Source organism: Microtus pennsylvanicus, chromosome 12 (assembly GCF_037038515.1).
Source record: "Microtus pennsylvanicus isolate mMicPen1 chromosome 12, mMicPen1.hap1, whole genome shotgun sequence".
NCBI classification, from domain to species: domain Eukaryota; kingdom Metazoa; phylum Chordata; class Mammalia; order Rodentia; family Cricetidae; genus Microtus; species Microtus pennsylvanicus.
This window is the reverse complement of record NC_134590.1, coordinates 72850191-72873722: the sequence shown is the minus strand read 5'-3', so window position 1 is coordinate 72873722 and position 23532 is coordinate 72850191. Positions and strand designations below refer to the sequence as shown.

General features: G+C 41.4%; 1 protein-coding gene across 7 annotated transcripts in view; it reads left to right on the top strand.

Moving 5' to 3' along the window:
* Positions 1–23532, top strand: part of Cobl (cordon-bleu WH2 repeat protein) — a 222777-nt gene that overhangs the window by 130047 nt on the left and 69198 nt on the right. For 4 of the 7 annotated variants that reach the window (XM_075944377.1, XM_075944374.1, XM_075944376.1 and 1 more), the window contains 2 exons: positions 19489–19627; positions 23073–23243. In XM_075944377.1, the coding sequence (XP_075800492.1) occupies positions 19489–19627; positions 23073–23243 (310 nt within the window). The remainder of the gene's footprint in view (positions 1–19488; positions 19628–23072; positions 23244–23532) is intronic. The other 3 variants (XM_075944380.1, XM_075944379.1, XM_075944378.1) reach the window with 1 other exon arrangement.

Below are 23532 nucleotides of genomic sequence, written 5' to 3'. Positions count from 1 at the left end.
AGCCCTGGCTGTCCTGGGACTTGCACTGTAGACCACAGTGACCTCAACTCAGAGATCCACCTCCCTCTGCCTCCCAATCTCTGCTGGGATTAAAGGTGTGATATCAGAGCCATTGTAACCTTAGAGATGATGCTCTTATTATATGTCCATGTAAATGTTAGATGAGGTACAGAGAAGGAAGGAAGGAAGGAATGAAGGAAGGAAGGAAGGAAGGAAGGAAGGAAGGAAGGAAGGAAGGAAGGAAGGAAGATGGGAAGGAGGGAGGAAGGGAGGAGACAAGGAGAGAGAGAAAGAGAGGGAATATAAAAATAAAAAACCTCAGTCCTGGTTTATGATGCGAAGTAGGGAGGAAACTTAGAATTAAATATCCATTTAAGAGCTAAGAACACATTTTTATCCTGTGCTTAAGCATTTTCTAAAGTCATGTAAGAAGAAAATACTTAATAGACAACTTCAGTTTTGTAGTTTAGGGAACAGAAAGAGGAGGCAATAAAGGAGAATGGGAACTGAGCCAAACCCTTTAGGCAAGAGAGTTAGTGGATGCTATAGGTAAAACCTGATGTAGACACTTTCATCTCACCCATTCCTACACCTTTCAGGCAAAGCAAAGTGACTTCTTCAGTGGTTTTCTAGGGAAGGAGAGATCTTCCACTTCTGGGAAGCAGGTCTTTTTAATGTGTTACCTGTGCCATGTGACAGATGGGCATGGAACATGTGTGGCTTACACTACATGACAGGATTTATTCTTCTTGTGGGAGGGAAAATGGGGCTTGGTTAGTGTGTGGCCCATGTTGTGTGACTATGTTCTTGTCTCTGATACCCAGCCAGTAATTGTGTTCTTGCCTTGCTTCTAGTCCTCTTTGCTTAGGGCTGGTTTCTTGGGATGTCTGGGTTCGCTAACATTTAGGTTATTCTCATAACATTCTGTGAAGAATGTCCTGTGTTTTTCTTTCTTGAATTACCAAAGACTGTGGTGATAGACGTGGTTTTCCCTGCCAGCATGCCTACACCCACCTATAAAAATTCTAAGTGTGGTTTAGACAACCAAGATAGCACTCTGCTGTTTACTTAGACTCTTTCCAGCCTTTCAAAGGAACCTATAAGTAAAGCAGAGTCCCCAAATAGTACATAGAGCCTAGATTTTGCATGAAGAAAATGCAGTCATTTTCAACCATTTTGTAATAGATCATCGAACTCTTTGCTTTCATTTCCCCACACTGGGGATAGGTAGATAATGTGTTCAGGTCCCACAAGTCCTCTTACTTTCTGCTTCAGGGTTAATAATTTCATCAGTTAATTTAGAAATCATCCCTTATCCATCTTCCTAGATGGAAACTTCTGGAATTCTATTTCTGTCGTGTGTCCACGTACACAAATCGTTATTCTGTTGTCTGCAGTTACTGTGTGACAGACCATTCTTGGGAGACGCAGTGCACAAACACACACACGCACACACGCACACACGGGGAGGGGAGAGAAAGAGAGAGAGAGAGAGAGACCAAGGGCAGACCAAAGTAATGATTGTATGCCAGTTTCCAGTAGGGTGGATCAATGAGTGTTCATTAGGTTATATGAGGAATATGGGTGAGAGGTTATTATAATGAATAGAGATGGCTCAAAAACAGGTGCATCACCAGAATGCCCACCCCAGCACATGTGACAGCTTATGAGAGCTGCCACCTTGAAGGTCTCAGCACCCACCACTTGCAGGCAGCTTGACAGGCTAAGAATCTCTTCTCTCTGTAGTTCTGCTGCCAAGTCTCCTCCCCAGTAGATGTTCCAAATTTCTGTTCTTCCAGACATGAACATTTTGTTTACCTGCTGAGTCTCATGGAAGTAATACTTTAATTGGAAGGAAATTGCAATATAACAACAGTGTAAAGAATAAAATGTAGGCATATTCTCTGACAGGAAGATTAAATTCTTAAGTTCAGACTGCAGAATCTCTTGCTAGGTACCACCAGTGACGAGGGTGAATACCCTGTCTTTCCTGGTACTTACCCAACCCTGCCAGGTGAGATGCTCCAAGATTATCAAAGTTATGATAGGGCACTGCCCCTTTTTCTTTTTCCAGGAAAGAAAACCATTCTCACCCAAGAGTATTTCAGTTTGGTTCCTACAAGACAATTTTAACTAAGAGAGGGATCTCGGCAAACTTATTAGCCATCTAGGCCTCAAGATGATGGCTCTGCAAAACAGGCTGGTGAAGGGAGAAATCTCATATTCTAGGTGGATAATGTGACCTTGGTCTATCTTTCAGTCTCTCTTACCTTTAAAACACAGCATACATGTCTGGTTCAGAGACCCTGTGTTTCTTTCAAGTCATTTAGCTGACTTCCCAATTATTTAACATGCACACATATAGCATTTTCTAACAGCCTGTGCAGCCAGGGACCTTTCTGACTCATTAATTCTTACATTAGCTTTGTGGAGTGAGTGCTGTCATGATCCCATTTAAAATGAGGAAACCGAGACACATAGAAGTAGGTCACAGCCCAGGTAGGCTGATTCCAACATGGAGCTCTTTGTTTTTCTTTTAGGTTTTTTCTTTTTTAAAATATGCTTTTAATTAAAATATAATTATGTCACTTTTCCCTTACCTTTCCTCTTTCCAACCCCTTCAAAGTCTCCTCTCTCCAACTCTTTCCATATCTTCTCTTCCTTACTCTCAATTTGATAGCCTCTCTTTCTTCGTTATCGTTACATGTGTGCGTGTATGAATGTGCACAAATATAGAAATACAACCTTCTGAGTCTATTTTTCTTGTTTGTGTGACCACTTTGTATTTATAACAAATTAGGAACTCATCCCTGAGAGAGAGAGAGACTAAATCTCCTCCCTTAGCAGTCATTAGTTGCCTGCCTATAGTTCTTTTCTAGGGAACCCGATGAGATCCTCCCTTCCAAATTAGCATGTCTATTGATAATCTTGTTTATGCAGCCATTTCTAGGAGAGCCTGTTTTGCAGCAGACGTCTTTGTATTCCAGCTCTTACAGTCTTTCTGCCCCTCTTCTGTGATGTTCCCTCCACTGTGGATGCATATGCTGTAGTGGAGATGTACCCATTGAGGCTTATGAAGTAGGAAATGGAAAATGGGGAGGACAGTGAGACTATAATTTTGGGAGGGACAATTCAAAAAGAAAAGGATGGAGGAGGATGGACAAATAACACCTAGAAGTGTGTGTGTGTGTGTGTGTGTGTGTGTGTGTGTGTGTGTGAGAGAGAGAGAGAGAGAGAGAGAGAGAGAGAGAGAGAGAGAGAGAGAAAATGTGTATATCTTAAAGGAAATCATGCCACCTGGGCTGGCAGTGTTCCCCACAAAAAACATAGACTACCAAAAAAGCAATAGAACCATGCACAAGAAATCTTTTTTTAACTGAAAATATTTTCCCACACAATATATTCCTATTTCAGTTTCCCTCCCTTAACTCCTCCCAGATCATCCCCAACTCCCCACCCATTTAACTCCATGCCTTCCTCTTCTCTTTCTTTTAGAAAACTGGCAAATAAGAACAGAATTTAAATAAATAGATGCAAACAAATAGTATCTCTCTCTCTCTCTCTCTCACACACACACACACACACACACAAACAAACAAACAACAATGACATTAAAACACAAAATAAGAAACTGTAACATTTAGGCAAAGACAAAAAGACAAATAAGGTTAAAAAAATGTCCAAACAAAGCAATGAAAAACCAAAAAAAAAAATAATAAAACTTAAAAAATACCATTGAGTTTGTTTCGTATTGGCCTTCTACCGCTGGACATGGGCCTGCCCTTGAGTGTAGAAACCTCTTTTCTAATGGTTGGTTAGGGTAATTCAGTGGCTCCTAAAACAGTATAGACAATTGCAGTTGCTCTTGCTTACCTCTTAGAGGTTGAAGGTAAACTCCTACTGCTGAAGATACCACACACTTAGGACACAGAACTTAGATGATTTGAATTTGCTCTAACTTTATAAGCTCCTTTAGCTTTCATGGTACCAGAAAATATTCTGCAAGCTGCCAAGGGAGGGAAGCAACTAATAATCCCACACAGTTGTGATGCCTATGCACTACAGAGAAGCTGAAATGCTAGGACACCCAGAAAGCTGTAACAAGTGGCACGCACACATTGATGGTGACCAAAGGCTATCTGATAGGACTTACGGCCTACTCAGCAGAAAAGAAATATTGTCTAGTACTAGAGACCTAACCAACTTCCCAGGGCTAGTGACGTCATGGGTTTAAAAGAGAATCTACTGCTGCCATTTTGCTCTATGACTATATCAGTATAACTCCTAATCTAAATTCTAAATTTTATACCCACAGATAAGTGTAACTCTCACCCCTCATCAAAGAAACTTCTCTTTGCAGCAAATGGAGATCATCACGGAAAACAACAGCTATATAAACCATGTTTTCTATAGAATAGTATTATCAATGTGCTTAAGCTCAGTTAACCAAAATAGAGAGGCAAATATTGTTCTCTGAGAACTCTGTGTTCCCTTAGGAACTCTGACTTAAGGCAGCGCAGATTTGATGCTGAGGTGTCCTCTGGGTGTCCAGGTTCCCAAAGGCTACAGGCTCTTGGTAGGGAAGAGCCAAGTCTGAGAGTAAGAACTCTGCATCAGCTCCCTGAGAGGTCCCTATTCTCTGTGTTTCCTGTATTCCCATTTGGTCATCATAGGGACTGGAACGGCCAGGTACTATTTCTGTCCTAGTTAAGTGGCTTGTTCAGTGTTGGTGGCCAGTAGATACAGACCTCTAAGCCTGGTAGTATGATTACCATCAGGCCAGGCCCTCATTTGCTCAGTCTTTCCTCGCTATTGTGGTGCATAGTATTTATGGACATAGTCTTAGGAATATAGAGTATTTAAAGGAAATTATATATATATATATATAGTAGTCATTCTATGAGCATTTGAACAGTTTTCTTCTAGGCTCACACAAACATATGGTAATTATTAAAATTGCTAATCCCAATGGTCATTATCTGTATAATGCTTTTCATATATTCTGATAAAAACAAGAATGGGCGCCAACACTTGTTGAAGATTAAAACTCATACAATCTTTCAATTTGGCAAATTGAGTCACATTTAAAGTCAATTTTATTTTAAAAGATATTTCTCCCCATATTAAGTCCTCATGCACATGGTATAGTGTTAGTGACCACAGGTGCAAATATGATAGCATCTCCAGCCCTTTTCATCTTGCATAAATGAAACTAGACTTATCAACCATATCATGTCCCTCTCCTATCTGCCCCTAAAAACCCCCATTACATTGAGTCTGTGGATTCAAACTATTTTAGAAGGAAATTCACTGTTTTCTTCTTCTTCTTTGGGTTTTTCTTGGCACTAAGCACATTTGTGCATGGATGAATGGCCAGATGGATGAATAGATAAAATGATAAGAAAACACATAAATGGATGTATGATGATGTTCCTTCTGCTTCACAATGTTTGTGGCCCCTTAGGTCCATTGTTCTTCAAAGCTGTGTCAAACATGAGACTCAAAGGGATGTTTCCATCCTCCTTAAGAATGCACATATAATTGCTGTCTTAGTATCATATTGCTGTGAAGAGACACCATGAGCAAGGCAACTCTTATAAGAGAAAGCATTTAATTGGGACCGGCTTACAGTTTCAGAAGTTTAGACCATTATCGTGGTAAGAAGCATGGTGGCATGCAAACAGGCATGGGACTAGAGAAGTAGCTGAGAGTTCTACATCTGGGCCTGCAGACAACAGGAAGGAAGAGCTTCTGGGCCTAACGTGGGCTTTTGACAACCTCAAAGCCCACCTCCAGTAACAGGCATCCTCCAACAAGGCTACTGCTCCTAATCCTTTCACATAGTGCCTGCCACTCCCTCGGGACTAAGCATTCAAATCTGCCAGCCTATGGGGGTAATTCTCATTCAAACCACGATACCTGTGTAGAGATGAAAGCTATCCAGACTCACAGAAGACGCCATCTGTTCATTTACTCATCTTGTATGAAGTTCCTATAAAATATCATACCCTAGCAAAGTTGCAAGGGGCCAAGGTGAGAAGCATGACGCTGTGTGTCTCATAGCGAGAAGCCATATTTATCATCTTTTAATTAACTTCTGCTCCCCCTGAGATGCTTTTGGAACTTGAGTCTGGTGCTACATATAATTGACACAATGAGATTAAGAAACTAAGTAACCAAAGAGGCCCAAGGGAACAGTGCTTTCTATCACTGAGCAGCCCAATGCTCTCTAGGCTGCCATAGCAAATTTACTTAGACCACAGACATTTCTCATAATTCTGGAAGGTGTGAGCTAGAAAGGCTGAGTGCCAGGGGCTTCCGACCTGGTATCTGATGAGGGACCCCTTCCTGATTGTCTGACATCTGTATTTTTGCTGTGTCCTTAACTGGTAGACGGTCCGGGGTCTGAAACTTTATACGGTTTCTGATGCAGTCGATACAGGTTCTACCAGCACAACCTACCATCCCTACAGTCCCACAGCATACCAGCCTAATACCATCCATCATGTCAGGGCTGAGGTTTTCAGCATGAGCTTGGTGGGAAGATGCAAAACATTCATTTTCTAACAAGATGCTCCAGTTTCTGGTTCCAGAGAGGAAAGAGAACAGAAGCAAGCTCCACAGAAGAACTGAACTGGTGTTTGTAGTCTGTGTTCCTCAAAGAGTGCCCTAATGAAGGTAGAGCTCAGGGAACCCTAAGAAGAGGGAGAGGAAGGACTGTAGGAGCAGAGGGGCCAGGGACCCCAGGAGAACAACAGCCCACAGAATTAACTAAGCAGGGCTCATGAGGCTCCCAGAGTCTGCATGGGTCTGTACTCAATTCTCTGCGTATATGTTATGATTGTTCAGCTTGTTGTTCCTGTGGGACTCCTAACCGTGGGAGTGGAGATGTCTCTGACTCACCTGCTCTTGGTATTCTCTTCCTCCTAATGGGTTGCTTCACCCAGCATTGCTATGGTGTTTATTACTAGTCTTATTGCATCTCATTATGCTATATTTGGTTGATATCCCTCTGAGGCCTGCTCTTTTCTGAAGGGAAAAAGAAACGGTGGAGCTGGGGGAAAGAGACATGTGGAAGGGGGGTTGGAGAGGAGTAAAGGGAGGGGAAATTGCCATCAAGATATATAAGAGAAGAACAAACAAAAAGAATACCCTAATGAGAGTATGAAAGTTTTTTAAGTGTTTCTAAAGCAACATTTTCAAGTACAAACTGGTTTATATGGTGTCTATTCAGCAGATGTTTACCATATGGGACATTAAGAACTCTAGTGGGAATGGCTAGAGATGGCTTAGCAGTTAAGAGTACTGGCTGCTCTTCCAGAGGACCCAGGTCAATTCCCAGCACCCACGTGGCAGCTGAAAACTCTTTGTAATTCAAGTGTGTGTGGATCTGATATCTTCATATAGACATACATGCAGGTAAAATACAAGTGCACATAAATTTAAAAATCATAATTAAAAAATAGCATAAAAAAGAACTCTAGTGGGTTATAATAGCTTGCAATATCACTGGAAGACATATTTTCATTCAAGCTTCAGGTATTTGACCCTGAGCCACTCGCCCCTGGCCAGGTAGACAATATAAAGAAATAGCCAAAGAAGTCTGTGTCCTTTAAAGGCTGAATGCCAGCATTGCCCTTTGTTAGCTGTATAAGCAAGGGTGAGTTTATCTTCCATAAGCCTCCGTTTCTGTTCTCTGTAAATGAAAGAGAAGGGCTGGTGAGATGGATCAGCAGTTAAAAACACTGTGACCCAAGCCTGATGACCTGAATTTGCGCCCCAGAACCCTGGAAAGAGAGAAACAACTCCACTGTATGCATGGCACACTCACGCCTCTACACGTGTCACAGAACCCCTATACACACAATAATGATGAATACTTTTAGAGTTAGAGTAACTATCTCTTCAGAAAGGGTCTTTGGGTGGTCCTCTGAGAGACACTTGACAACTCCAATAAATGTCTAATAAATGTTTGTGGGTGCCATTGTTCGTGTTTTCTTGAAGTCTATAAACCTTTCTGCTGAAAGCCTTTGTTTGAGCATGGTAAATCTCCAAAAGCTTCGGGAAAGCGCTCTTTCCCATTAGGACTTATCTTCACTGGAGAGCCTCAGACTCTGCCAAGCCCTTTGCGAGCACGCTGTCTTAATTAGCTTACTATGAGTGGTCCTGTGGCTGGAAGGCACCTGCTGTTCCACAAGTGCTGGCTGAGTGGGAAGGATTGGCTCTGCGGAAGCATTTCAGTGGTGGCGTGAGGCAGCTTTGGCAGGGGCTCCGGATGTTAATGCTTCTCCTGATCCGTAATGAGGAGGGAGCAGTGGCTGTCTTTCAGCAGGTGAAATTGCTTTTCCAAATCGGGTAAGCCTGAATTGTTTCCCCCTTCCCTGCTAATTAATTCCAACCTACTGCGGATGGGCAGCAAAATTCTAGAACATACCGCTATACAGACATCACTGGGAGCGTAGAGACCTCTGTTAACCAGTGTGGACTACAGGGGGAAAAAAAGAAAACAGAGACCCCCAAATCACAGTTCAGGGCAGTAGCATTTCCATCCCAGGAAATGGTATAAACCTTACAGAATTACCCGTCCTCCACTAGCCTTGAACATGTTGAGGTTGGAGATTGTATGTATCATTGGATCTATTGTGGAGTCAGTCACAGAAACAACGACTCAGCTGCTTCTTGCTGATTAATTGAAGAGGTTAATAAAATAATGGCTTGTACCAAAGTCTCACTGTATTTGAAGAAGTGTTTGAGAAGCAGGATGTAGTTGATCATCTCTGTCATCCAAGTACTTAGAAGGTTGATGCAGGAGGATAATAAGGAATATTCATATATACTGAGTTCCAGGCAACCCAAGCTACAGAGAGGGACCCAAATTTCAAGACAAAAACATAAGAAAATGAATAAATATTAGGATGTGTGGGTTAGAAAGTAATGTAGATATGAAAACCCACGGTGTTGAATAACCACAGTTAATGAATGGGTTTGGTTAAGCCTAGACGATGAAGTTTATGGCCAAAAGGCTTTATGGCTTTCAATGTTAGCAGCAACAACTTCAGTGGGTGGAAAACAGAATTGCTGCCAAAGACCAAACAGTCTTGCCTACAAATATCCCACTAATTGGGTACGAGGCAAGTTGCTGCTCCAGGGTGCTGACTCACCATAACAGCAATGCCATGCAGGCCTTAGAAGTTAGAATACTGTACCATAGTTGATCTCTGAAGAAACATTGCAAGGTTTGCTGTCCATTCATTTGAAAACATGCTGGTGGCATTTTACAAACTCAGTGTGAGCTAACCATCTAGCAAAGGTTCTTTATAGTATTAATGTGATAAAAACAAAACCACGAAAGTAGAATCTTCATCACCCTTAAGTGTGCATTAGTGAGGACCCACCATCAATTTCTAGCACCTACATCAGGTAGCTGTAGCTGCCTATAAGTAACTCCAGTTCCAGTAGATCCTACACCCTTTTCTGGCTTCCTCAGGTACCTTCATGAACATCATGCATATACAGACAAGCAGGTGCATGCATATAAAAATAGAAAACGATAAATCTTTGTAGCTTTGTATCTGCTCCCTGGACAGATCTCTCAAACTGTTTCATGTTAGATAGCTATACTTTCTAACTACTTCATCTCTCTCTTTCCCTATTCCCTATACCCCTGACAACTACTACTTCCATGACTTAGGGTTTTGGCTGTTACAGGAATCCCATGTGAATGGAATCATGCATTATCATTTTGTGACTGACATGTTTCACTTAACAGAATTTTCCAAAGGCTTACCCATATTGTAACATGCTTTATAGTTTCTTATTTCTTGAGGCTGAACATACTTTGCATAATATATTTAATAATCATCAGAAATTTAGGTTGTGCATGACTCTTGGCTATTTGGAACAATGATACAATGAATATGGATATGCACATATTTATTGCAAATCCTACTTCAGTCTTATTTGTAGTTCTTAATGTATATCCAAAAATAAGATTATGGATTACATAGTAATTCTATTTTAATTATTTGAGGAGCTAACATACGTTTTTCATAATTACTGCATTGTTTTTGTATTAGTATTTCCTATTCTTGAGAATTTTGTACGTGTATACAATGAAGAATTATCACTTATTCCCTCATTTCCGTCCTTCAACTCCTCTCATCCAACATGGCCTGCTCCCAACCTCATGTTTTGTTTTGTTGATAACCTGCTAAGTCCAATTAGTGCTGTCCATATGTTCATGGGCGTGGGGCCATCCACTGGGGCATGGGAAACCTACCAGTGGCCATACATTAAAGAGGAAGATGAATTCTTTTCTTCCCTCTGGCAGCTATCAACTGCCAATAACATCTGAGTAAAGAATGAGGCCACACAGCACTTCCACTATCAGTTCCCAGATTTTAGTTGGGCTGCTCATGTGACCATGTGCAGGCCTTGTGTGGCTGGTGTAGGTTTCTGAGTGTGGTAGACTTGTTTTGAGTCCAGAAGTTTGCATTTCGAAGCACTTCTTCCCATCCTCCTGCTCTTAGATTCTTTCTGCCCCTTCCTTCTTGTTCCCTGTGCCTTGTGGGTGATTGGGGGGTAGGTTGAGAAATATGTCATATTCAGAACAGAGAACTCAGTCATCTCTTCTTAGTACTTGGACTGTCTATACCACTAAGCCTTGACTACTGTCTGCTGCAACAGCAACAACAAAATATTCTCTGACAAAGGCTGAAGTTGAGAAGTTGAGAGCAGCCCAGGTCTATTAATATAAATGTGAATATTTACAGGACAATTTAACACCATGGCTACTTACCAAAATAACAATAGCTGTTTTTACTCTAGGGCCTATTACTACCTCAGCTGTGGGCGTTTCTTATCAGAATTATGTGTATCACACATTGTCTTTTCTGGGACAGGCCTCAAATCCAATCATGTGATTAGTTAACCAATAAGTCAATGCCACTATAGTACTAGTGGGCACATCGTGCCTGATAGGTCGGTATTGAGTAAGACCATTTTTGTCTCCCACTCCCCGGCACTGTGAAAGCTGGCTAGCATGTGTGTTTTGAGATCAGTTGGAGATTTATTTCTTTTTTCATTGTCTTCAGCAATAGAGCCTTATCAATAGAGTACTTACAGTAAGAGCAATGGCAATAGCCTTTGTTTTTTTTGGAGAACTTTGGGGCCTCCCTTACCAGTAACTTCTAGGAAGGTACCTCAGGCCTTGCAGTGTAATTTTTCATTAATCTAAGTCTTTTGGAAGTGGTATTATCCACCTATACAGGGTAATTCCATTCAGACCCATCCCCTTTTAAGTTATATTTTGGAATTAGCTTACTAGTGACTACAAAGTGTGATGTCATATATCTTTAGTTTTGGCTAATCTACCCACTGTTTTCTCCTCTTCCCCAAACCCTGTTCCCCCATCCTCACTTGATTATTTTATTCCCGGTTTTGCCTCTTTCTTTTCACTACATGTATTCCTTTATCCTTCCACATATATTTTTAAATTGCATTGTAAAATTGTAGATTTTCATATGGTTTTCTATATGCCCTCCTTTGTGTTAACTTTCCCCTCCCCATTCTGCTATAGCCCCTCATCCCTTTCTGCTGCGGCCTTCCACCCCCAGTATCCCCATTGTCTACTTTCACAGTAACTACAATCCCTTACTGTCTCTCCCTCTCTAGTGGCTTACTGTCTTATAGGTAGGGTTTCAATTGCTGGGATAAAACACCATTTCCAAAGGATTCTTGGGAGCAAAAGCTTTATTTTATTTCCACATCCACATCACAAGGAAATCAGGGCTGGAACTCAAGGCAGAAACATGTCTCAGGCTGGCTCCCCTCCATTGCTGCTGATGTCCTTTGGCAGTTGTCCCATGGTATTGCCATCTGCAAAATTCTGGGTTCTCTGCAACTGGGCTGTACCTTCACTGGTAGCTTCTCCTGGTCTCTCTTCAGGGACTTGACTCTGCTATGTGATGTGAAACCTCAACCTCTCTCCATGAGCTCTCGGGAACCTGCTGAGATTGAAGCTGTGCTTCCTCCCACAGTCTTTCCTGGCCACTTACCGTGGCAACCCTCAGCTGCTCTCCATGACCCCTTCATGCCTTCAAAACCAGCACCACCTTGGTGATTCTTATACCAGGCTCAGCTGGCAGCATGAGTTACAGCCTCGTCCCCCTCTATACCACAGCTTCTATGTGCTGACCCTGAGGAAATGCTCCCAGAAGATTTCACCTCAGTGATGCTGGCCTCCATTTAATTGCATCTGATTTCTGAGCCTTGGCTGACCAGAATCAGTTGTCCCCATAAAACAAAGATTTTACTCTAGTTGTGATAATCTCTTGTTAATTATGGCTGATTCTTAATCTCAGATGATCAGACACCACAGATTTTTAACACAAAAATACCACTCAAACGTCCCCAGTAGACTCACAAAACTCACTATCCAGCTAGTATTCTTTCAGCTCAAGTAAGAAAGCACTTTCAACAATCTTTTAGTGGAGGTCTGGTGATGATGAGTGCCCTCAGCTTTTGTTTTCCGGCAAGGTCTTTATTCCTTCCTCGGTTTGAAGATTTGATTATTTTAAATAAATAACAATTGTGTGTGTTTATTCGTGCCGTGTAACCCTTGATACATTGTAGAAATAGTTAAGCTAATCAATTTACTTGTTACCTCAACAATTTGTCTTTTTGGGGGTGAAAAATATTAATCATCTATTTTCTAAGTAATTTGGTAATGTACACTAGAGTGTTAGGAACCATGGTTACCACCAGGCAACAAGAAAATTTATTCCAGTTTAGCCGAAAAATGGCATCTTTTGATTTAAACCTCCCTTTCTCTCCTCCTCTGTATTCTCTCCTCCTATGTATTCTACAGCTTCTTTCTATGTTTGTACAGTGGCAGACATGTAGATTATCTCTGTATTGGCTCTTGTGAGTAACCTGAGAGAGCAGATAGCCCTTCAGCTCACTTATGCCCCTTCCTTAGCAAATGTACCTCGAATGGGACTACCTAGGTCATTTAGTTCATATTTCATGAGCCTACATGCTCTTTCTTGGGAATGACTACTAACTCAAGTTTCTTCTAGTAGTGAGCAATACTGCTTTTTTCTATATCCTCTCCAGCTTCTCTTATCTTTCAAAATAATAACCATTGTAAAAGGTGTGGTTTTAGTTGCCATTTCTGTGATGATTTGCATTATTGACCAGTTTTCGTATATTTGTTGCTATATGAAACAACAAAAAAAAACTGCTTTTGTTTGTTTAAGATAGGGTTTCACAATGCAACTATATTTTTTTTTGGCTTTTAGGATCTTATAAATTTAACCAAAGAGTGCAAAAGTACAAAGCATTGGTAATAAAAACTGAACAAGACTCAAATAAATGAAAAGATATTCATTGTTTAAATATTAAAAGTATTAGTGTTATTAATATATCCATAACACCCAAAGCAATCTACAGGTTCAATCCAGTCAAAATTCCAAAGTTGTTTTTCATACAGGCTGAAGAAACAATCCTATGGTTCACATGAAACTGCAAAAAGACCCCCAAATAAGCCAAACCCCTTGAGTAAAAACCAATGAAACAAACAGCCGGAGAGAAGACTCCATGATTTCAACATACAATATAATGTGTTATTAAGCTACTGTAATCACAGCAGCAGAAGATCACATAAAAATAGATGAGTGGCGAATGAGATAGGTCGGAAATATACTCACCAGTTTTCAGTCGCCTGACTTTCAGCAAAGTCACCAATGAGTAAGAGTTTCTTCAATAAATTGTGTTGGAAAAACCGAGCGCTCATATGTAGAAGAATGAAATTGGACTTTTCTCTTACCCCGTGCACAAACATTAGCTCAATATGGCTTTAAAAGCCTAGAAGTATAAGTCCTGAATTATAAAATTATATGAAGAAAATATACAAAGAAAACTCGGTGACATTAGTGTGGGCAGTTATTGTTGGTAAAGATCTCTGTTTTTAGCAGATAGTTTTGCCAGAGTGTTCTTGGTTGTCATTCTGTTTCCCCTCACAACTCCGAACATACCACCCCATCCCTTCTGGCCTCCACAGTTTCTTCTGAGAAACAAGCTATAACATACTCGAGTGCAGCATTTAACAGTCCCTTCTTGCTACTTTGGACTGATTCTTTTTGCCTTTGCCTCTGGATACTTTCCTTGTCTCCAGGGGTCCTTAGTGTGGTTTGGGTTCATTTCAGTTTGAATCCTTGGATCTCCCTGAATTGTTAGATAGGATGATTTTGATTATTTCTCCACATAGGTGCTACCCTTTTCCCTTTCTTCTCTTTCTTCTCTTTCTGGGACTTCTGTCATGCATCCATTGCTCCCTGTGACGCAGTCTCAGAGAGAACCCTCATCCCTCATCTTCCTTCTTCCTTAGGAAGCCCCTTGACTTGGTCATTTCTAGTGGCATGTTAAATTTGCAAAACCTTTTTTCTGCTTGATCAGGTTTACTAAGTAACCCTTAGAGTGGCCTTTCAGCGTTGGTTGCTCCAGCGCTCATTCGTTCTCTCTCTCTCCCTCTCTCTTTCCCAGCTTTTGTCTTTGAGTTGATCCTTGAACTTGTTCACATACAATTTTCACTATGTTGCATGTTCATCTATCTCTCTGTCCTCTTATAATTTGTCAAACTCTACTAAGATAGTTACTTCTAATTTTTTAAGGTCATCAATCTCCATATTTTTGGGCCTGCTTTCTAGAGATTTAATTTGTTATTTTTCTCAGGAAACAGTTTTCCGGCTTTTTAATATAGTTTTTATTTTTATTTGTTACTATAAATTGTACATTTGGGAAAAAAACAAATCACAACAAACAAACAAAAAATCCAAAACTGCTCATTGTCCCAGACTTTAGAGCATAACATTTTATAGGTCAATCAGGGTAGTAAGCCCATCTGCAGAGCTTGGAACATTTCAAGCTTTGTCTGTGTTTGTATCTTCTCTGGCCCAACCTGATTGTATTACCAGATAGAGTTGTCTGTGAATTTCTTTTTGTTCAAGAAGCTTGTAATGTCTTCCTCCCTCTGGTGTTTGTCTGTGGTACTGCAGGTCTCTGACCTTGGGGCCGGACTCTAGGTCTCCATCATTTCTTCAAGAAACTTGAGAGTGTTCTAAGAAATGCAGTATGTAAAAATCAAGACAAACATTTTTAATATTCGACTAAAGTCCAGGGGTCTTAGTTCCATATGACTCATCTGTCCAGCTGAGTAGCAATCACTTAAGAAAATGCTGGAAATTGTACATATAAGAGGGTAGAGGGAGAGGGGAAAGAGAATATGAGCATAGAAATAACAGATATCAGAAATACATCACTTCTTTCCTTACTCCCAGTCAGCTATGACCAAAACCTTTCAAGCGTGCAAACCTATACAGAAAGCCGAAGCATCGCATGCCCTTCCCACTCTTGTCATCCTCCGATGGATAACCCGTAAGTTGGTGCTGACTCCCGATGGTGCCTCCTGTACCAGCCTCCACTGGTGGATTGCCACCAAGTCTCTGAGCGCTGGAGCAGCCAGCCTTTGATTTTTATTCTTCAGTTCCTGCCATCTGCCCACATCTAAATGACATCAGCTCCCTAAGAGCTCTCCTGTAACCGAGGACAGAGCCAGTCCCTGCCTACGCAAGCCTTCTTAAAATCTGCAGAGCTGGAGGCCTTCTGATTCCTTTGTTCTCCTCCCTAGGGAGATCTGAGCCATGCTGGCTTGGGGGAAGGGATGAGGTACTTGAAGTGAATTGGCTTTCTTATTCATGTTCATGAGCCCGCTCTCCCTTGAGTGGCCTGGGTGCTGCTGCGCCTAGCTGATCACAGGAAGTCTCATTAGAGCTTTTCAGGCTGCAGATGGATGCTAAGTCATCGCTTGTATAGAACAAGGCCCAGGGCTTCATAGCCCCTCCGTCTCGTCGCTGCAAAGGATTTTGAAATTGGAATAAGTAATTCCGGACTCTGTTGTCTTCATTCTGAACTCCACATCTTGAGAAGTCAAACATAAATAAATGGGACTTAATGAAAATTCAGAAGAAGAAAGTACGAGATAAATGTTGGGCAAAGAAACGAGAGTGCTCTAAGTAACGCAGTTTGTAATAATCAAGGCAAACATTCTTAATATTCGACTAAAGGCAAAGGGCCTCAGTTTCATATGGCTCGTCTCGCCTGCTGAGTTACAGGCACTTGAGAAAATGTTGGAATTTTTACATACAAGATAAGAGGATGGAGGGACGGGAAAAGAGAATATGAACATAGAAAACAGTAAGCATGTGAGAGTTTAGATTTGTTAAGTAGTGTATGATTGTTTCATAATGTATGCATGTATCAAACCATCAGTTTGTATGTAATGTTTACTTATCAGCTATACTTCAGTAAACTTGAAAATAAAGGGAGATATGGTTTATAAAGCAAATCAATGTCTCTTCCTTTAAAACCCCATTAAAATTAGCAAAAATTATTTCTTAAATAGTTTTCAATAATAGGAATTGAAACAATAGCGGTTTTCAGGAGGCCCTGTGGTAAACGCCTAGCCTAGTGAGAACAGCTAAATATTGACTCCTAGGGATAGGACTGATATCAGGCTGGCCCAGAACTCCACTAGGCTACAGAATCTGGGGTAGACTCCACTGCACCCAAGAGTACGGAATGAGCGGGTGACTGACTGTTGCATATCTGCGCAGGAACACCATGTGACCCTTTCTCCCAGACAGCCATACTTCCAGCTTCTGAAAGGTGGCTCCAGACATCAGACATGGCTAAGTCAGAGCTCCATGTGCTGCAAGGGAGGCTTGGGGCCTTCTCATCCTGTTCCTCTTCGTACTCTGAGAGTGCACCTTTAGCAAGGATGCCTGAGAACCATTCTATGTGGGAAGGGCTGACTTAGGAGAGAACCCTGTACAGGTGGCTATGTGGGGCTCTTTCCTGTCAACTGACCAGATTTTGGCCCAGATACTCTAGGGGATCTTGTAAGTGTGTGAATAGACTTTCCCCTCCAAAACAAGATAGTGTAAGCAGTCAGCCAAGGAGCACAGATATATGAAGACAGGTTAAAATGAAATTATCAGGGACAGACAGAGGTGGGGAAGGGGAGAGAGGGAGGAAGAGGTAGGGGAGAGAGACTTATAGGAAAATGCAACATGTAGTTTAAAATAACAAAAATAAAAATACTATAGACATACTGCTGTCAAGGAGAAAAATGAAAAAAAAAACTATACCCAAGAAGGAAGACCACAATGCTGATTTTAAAATAAGTAGAAATCTTGGAAATTACATATGCCGTAGCATACTTTAACACTCAAAAGAGCTGGGCAATCAAGTAGAGGAAATTACCAAGAGGAAGGCAAGAACACTAGAGAAAAATAGGCAAATTGCTTCACAATCTGTCGTACTCAACCCACTGAAATTCAGAGAGGAAAAACAGGGAAAATGAAAGTAAGGGAAAGCTGAAAGGTGCAACTGGAGAATTCTGCAGGTTTCGGGAATAGAAATGCCTCAGGAAAGGATGAAAAGTGCACAGAATATTGGGACACAGAGTGGAGGGGACCCTCCAGGTCGGCAGCAGGGAAGCCAAAAGCAGGGGAAGACTGAGCCCTGGTGATGTTTGCATCCAGTGGGCACAGAAGCAGGCTGAAAGTGGTCAGCCTTAAGTTTCTAGTATTTTGCAATTGGTTATTCTCCTCTGTATCTATGTACAATGTAATAGGATAAAGATGCTTTTAGAGTCAAAATCTGAACAATCTTCTTCATGTAGAATTTGTTCCATAAACAGGGGATGAACAGAGTAGAAAAAAAGTTGATTTTCAGGAAGCTCAGCTAGGAAAAGAGAGTTAGGTAGCAAGCCAGTTGTCCCAGGCAGGAGGCAATAGGACAGTGTGAGCTTTGTCATCAGAGCCGGGCCCAGAGGAAACCTTAAGAACTGCTTGTTTTCTGCTTAAGAATTTCAGACTACAGTTGAGTTCAGGTAACAGAAACTGAACCTGTTGGTAAGGACGGAGTACTGAGTCGCTAGAAACTAGATGAAGATCGAAGTTTCAGGCTGCAATTTCAGGGGCATAATGTAGAAGAAAAGTCAACCTCCTCCCATGTGTGTAAGAACTAAGTCCTCATCTTCTGGAGCAGAAAGGCAGAACTCTACCACATGCAAGTCAAAGCAGCATAGGAGCCTTCCTCTACACCACTGAACTAGTGGATTCCTCTAAGGGAAAGTGTTTGCTGTGGGTGCTGTTGAAGTGGAAGTGGTAACCAAGACCCCCCTGACAACTAGGCTTTGAAGGGCTGTTGTGAGTTTATGTTTGGCCCACTTTTTATGCAAATCTCCTATTTGAAACCATAGGAGGTTATTGTGGTATATTACAAGTATACTATGCATCATGAATCATGTTAAAAAGAGAAAACTAGAAATTAGAAAAGATATGTCAACTGTTAGCACTTTATCTGAACAAAATTATTTTTTTCTCCTTTTTGTTTCTATATACATTTTAAACTTTTTGCAATAAAAGTATATTACTGATAAAATTTATACCTGTTTTGCAGACACACACACACACACACTTCTAGTCAATAAAAGGGGGTTAGTTTTTGTACCATGGTGCTGTATAGATACTATATTCTAGTACTCATGAAGCATGCTTGAATTACTAAATCAAAGAGCACCACGGTGGGCCTAAGGCACTAGAGGGTGGCAGTGTGATCAGGCTCCAGCCCTGGAAAGGTCTAGTAATGTTTGGTCAGGACTTGGCTATGAACAACTGAAGGCATACGAGTGACGTCATCCTCTGCACCTAGGCCCTTCCTCTTAATGAATTCCAATCAATTGAGAATGAACTAATGATAACTTTGACTGCAAGGAGGGAGGAAAGAGAATAGAGCCCTTCAGGAGCAAAGAACTGTAGTCAGTGGGTTACAGACAAAAACGTTTTCTACTTTCAATTGTGAAACCTTCCCGAGCTGCTGATAGACAGCGTTAGAATTTCAATGTCACATCTCTGAGCCAGAGCAGGGTTTCTTCTGTTCTGGATATGAGACTGGTCCCCCATATCTTGGTCTAAGGAACCTATACATAAATGCTTCACTGTGGGGCTAGATGCAGAGTGGGCACAATGTGGCTCGTGCTGGTCCTGGGATGTCCACATGAAGAGGCGGAAAGGGACCTGAGCCTTGAGCCACACTGGTCACTCCTACAAATGAATAAGTTATCTCTGATACTTTAGGAAGGACAAGGGGTCATTTTTTTCACTCATATAATTCTCTAGAAATGCCTAAAAAAATGGGCACTTTTTGTACAAATGTGGGAACTGAAAAGCATCTCTCTGCCACCTCAGGACCACACCAGGTATTCTAAGCCTGCTCGAGAGAAGCAGACCTGGACAGTCAGTGCGACACAGCATTCCTTTCCTGGCCATGTCACACAGAGCCTGCTCCGGAAGGGCGTGTTGCACATGTGTATGACCTCATACAGACGAACTAATCCTTTTCATCCTTCATTGTGTTTCCTAGACCTCACTCAGCTCACAGGCTGATCTACAGAAGAAGAAGAGGCGGGCACCAGCTCCTCCTCCACCGCAGCCACCACCACCAAGTCCTGTGGTTCCCAATCGTATGGAGGATAAAGAAGAGAACAGGAAGAGCACAATGGGTAAGTGAGTGTGGCCTGCTGTGTGCATGTCTCTGGGATGCCTGCTTTAACACAGGTCATTCATTAGCACTGTTGTTAACCCTGGCCAGTGGACTCTTTGTTAATTACATTAACCCAGAAAGCATGTATGCTAAAGAAAGAAAGTCTGGAAATGATTAGCTCTGAATTCCCCTAATATCTTATTTATATGGAGAAAGGCGTCGAGGAGGCGAGGATAGTAGGAAGAGTGGCTTGTGGTTAGAGAGCCCAGGACCCCAGGAGAGAGTGATGACGGACCTCGTGGTGTGAGTGGCTATGGCAGGTGTCTCTGAAGGATGTCTGTAGAGGCTGTTTAGAAAGTGTTTGTCATTTGAAAGACATCTTAGACTCCTCGTGGTATATACAGGTTTTGCATTCTTAATTTGGATGTCTGAAATCTGAAATTCTTCAAAATCTGAAAGTGTTTGAGCATCAACATGATGTTGCAAGTGGAAAATCCTGCACCATGGAGCTTGGTTTCAGGAACAAAATTATTTAAAAATTACATGAAATTACCTTCAGCTTCTATATATAAGGTGTATATGAATTATAAATGAATTTCATATTTAGATTTGAGTTCCATCCCCAAGATACCTCATCATGTATATGCAAATGCTCTAAAATTAGAAAAATCTGAAATCCAAAACACATCTGTCTCTGAGCACTTGGAGATCAACCTGTAATTTCCTATTTGAAAATAACCCCCATGTATATACAGTTTATGCATTTAGGAAAGCCACCATGTTGAGAGTAAGAAAACTCAAAAGAACTAGGCTGGAGTCCTGACACCTATAAGCAAGGAGTAACCTGTGAAATCATTATACCCCACCCTCATATGCTGGAGATCATGGGGGGAAGATGCTAATGGCTTGATTTCCAGGTCCATGAACTTTAGGAGGGTCGTTTTATTTTAAAATCTTTCAGTATCTGCTGTTTCACTGTAGTAACAATACGACTAGCCCTTGTAAAGGAGGGATTAAAAATTGAAGCGTTGGATTTACTTGTTCCCATTATTGAGATTCCCATGGTTAAAAAAGCATCAGAGCCCTGGCTGAAGCCATGAGGCAACCGTGCCCATCACTGACTCAGGCAAACCATTGCTTCTCTATTGACAATGTGTCTGTGGTCCCAAAGGAACAATACTCCCCAAGATAATTGGTTACATTGTCAAGTTCTGAAATTTTAATAAGGGTGACTTGGCTGTTTGTCAGCATTTTTTGCTGACAGTACTTTATTTTTAATGCCTGGTATTTCACAGCCTAAGAATCAATTATCCTAAGAAGTAATAACCTGCATTTTGTGTCAGTTCATCACATTTCCCAGGGGAATATAATATCAGAATGAAAAACAAGGACTGGAGAGACAGCGCAGAAATAAGGTTCCTACCACCAAGCCTAGCTCCCTGTGTTTGACTCTTGGAACCCACATGTAGGAGGAGAGCACTCCCACAGGTTGTCCTCTGATACCCACATGACACTCATGCCCGGACCCATGTGCGTGCATATGTGTGTGGACACTCACATACACAATAAATAAGTAAATAAACAGATAAATGCAATAACCTGAGACTCATGCTGGGCATGAGATCAGCTGGTGCCCATAGATGCCAGCAGAGATATAAAGTAGGTATCTAGAACTGAGAATTATACTAACATCCCTTCACTGATGGTGCAAAGAGAAGACATGGGTAGAGGCAGTTTTCCATTCTTCCTCCTAACTGATCTGTAACTTCTTTGTGGATACAGGGAAGCCAGAAACCTTTATTACTAAAAAGTAATGTTACCCTTTAAGGGCAGGAACTGGTAGACAAGGTCTTGTTGGCAGTGAGAAGCTGAACCCCCTCCCATTCAGAAGAACCCATGAGTTTAGAGGATATTGACAGCACCCCACAAAACTCAGCAGTAAAATCTAGGTATCAGGTTAGAAGAGAGATAGAAACTTCTCTCTCTCTCTCTCTTTCTCACACACACACACACACAAACATGTACCACATGTATGCACACATACACATGTACACAAAGTTGAAGATTTTTCTACTCAGACATCTAGATTTTGGAAAGGAAGACTTGTTTTTGTAACATGAAGTAAAACAATATTTCAGTTGCCCACATTTGGGTCAAAGGTATAATTTATTGGAAATCACAAATAAATCTTGGAATGGGGGAGCATCCTTCCAGTGTTCCTTGCTCCCATAGTCCTACCTTAGGTGTGCTCCTTCCCACATAAGGCTGCCCACCAGGGACCATCAATAGCACCACACAGACTGATTTACACTTGCAGAGGAAATGGTTTTAGCATAAAGAAGTCAGTATTTTCCCACATCTAGAGAATCATATCCAAAGAAGGAGTAAATACATACATACATACACATACATATATATTATATATGTATGTATATATAATATATATATGTATTGATACACATGTTTGAAGAGGATGTTTCTCAATATTTTAGTTATGAAGCTGAAAGGCACAAACCATAGGCTATATAATTAGAAGATTCTAAACTGTACATCTTGAAGAAAGTATTTTCTAAAACACAATAGTAATCATGAATATATGATAATTTATGTCATTTATGAACCTAAGTTATTGACTTTCACAAAATCATTAGTATAAGTTTATTTTCACATAAAATTATAAATGTCTGATCCTTAATGCAAAGTACAGATGGTCTGAGAACCCCGAACACTTTCTCTAACCTGGATCTCATTTCAAAAAAAAAAATTGAAGACTTTGGTCCTAAAAAAATGAAAGACGTTGATAGTGAGGTGGGGCTAAGAGATAACCCAAGTCACTGGACTGTCTGTTAATAGTAGGTGAATGAAATCGGTGAGCATGGAAAAGGCCAATGGGAGGAATAGTCTCATTTCAACATGACTGTGCTGCCTTCCAGGCTTTCCTGAGTTGTTTCAGGAAATTTATGGAATTGTGCCTAAAAGAGACAAATGGCAGCCAACTAAGCAAATCTTTCCAAATTATAGCTGAACACTATGTACATGAAATGTTTTAGCATGGGGATGGTTGGCTGTGGTGCACTGTTGGGTGAGTGACTTTGATATGGGGTATGACTGGCTTGATGTAGCGTGAACTGGGATTTGGCATTGGGTGTGGCTGGTTTGGTGCAGACTGAGGCTGGATTTGAAATTGAATGTGGGCGCCTTAGTATTTGACTTGGTATTAATTAGATGTGATTTGTTTAGTGTTAGATTTGGTGTTGGGCGTGACCACTTTGGTATAAAATTTGATGTTGTGTGTGTCTGCTTTGTTGTTAGATTTTGGTGTTGCATATGGCTGGTTTGGGGCAGAATGATGTGGGCTGTGGTGTTGAGTGTGACTGGTTTCGCATCTGGGGAGCAATAGCAATGGTTAAAAGACAGGACATCCTTTGGCTTAACTTTGAATCCTTCCTATTGATTCCATGTAGGTGTTGGACGTCAGGTGCCACAAAAGCCTCCCAGAGGCACAGCCCGGGGCCCACCCCAGTTAGTGCTCCCCCCGCCCCCACCCTACCCTCCTCCTGACACAGATGTGACAGAGCCTGTCACCTTTCCTGGGGAAGGCGCTGGTTCCGAGACCTCAGAGCTGAGACCCAAACGTACGTGCCTCTTGTTTCCATTCCAGCTGTGTGTTGACCCATCTGTCTTTCTGGTCACTACTGATATGAATCTGTTTCCAGACATTCCCTTCTTGCTTTTGGACATCTGTACTTTTCTTTCCTTTCCAAATTTCTTTCCAAATGCTCAATGCAATGCATCTAGCTTCAGAGCGAAGGCACTGTGAATAGCACACAGTGGCCTGGAAGAATGATGCAGTTGTTTCTACTTCTGTGAGACTTTAGCTGAAGATGTGCTTGTGGGTATACATTTAGGGAGGAGCTGATGCTC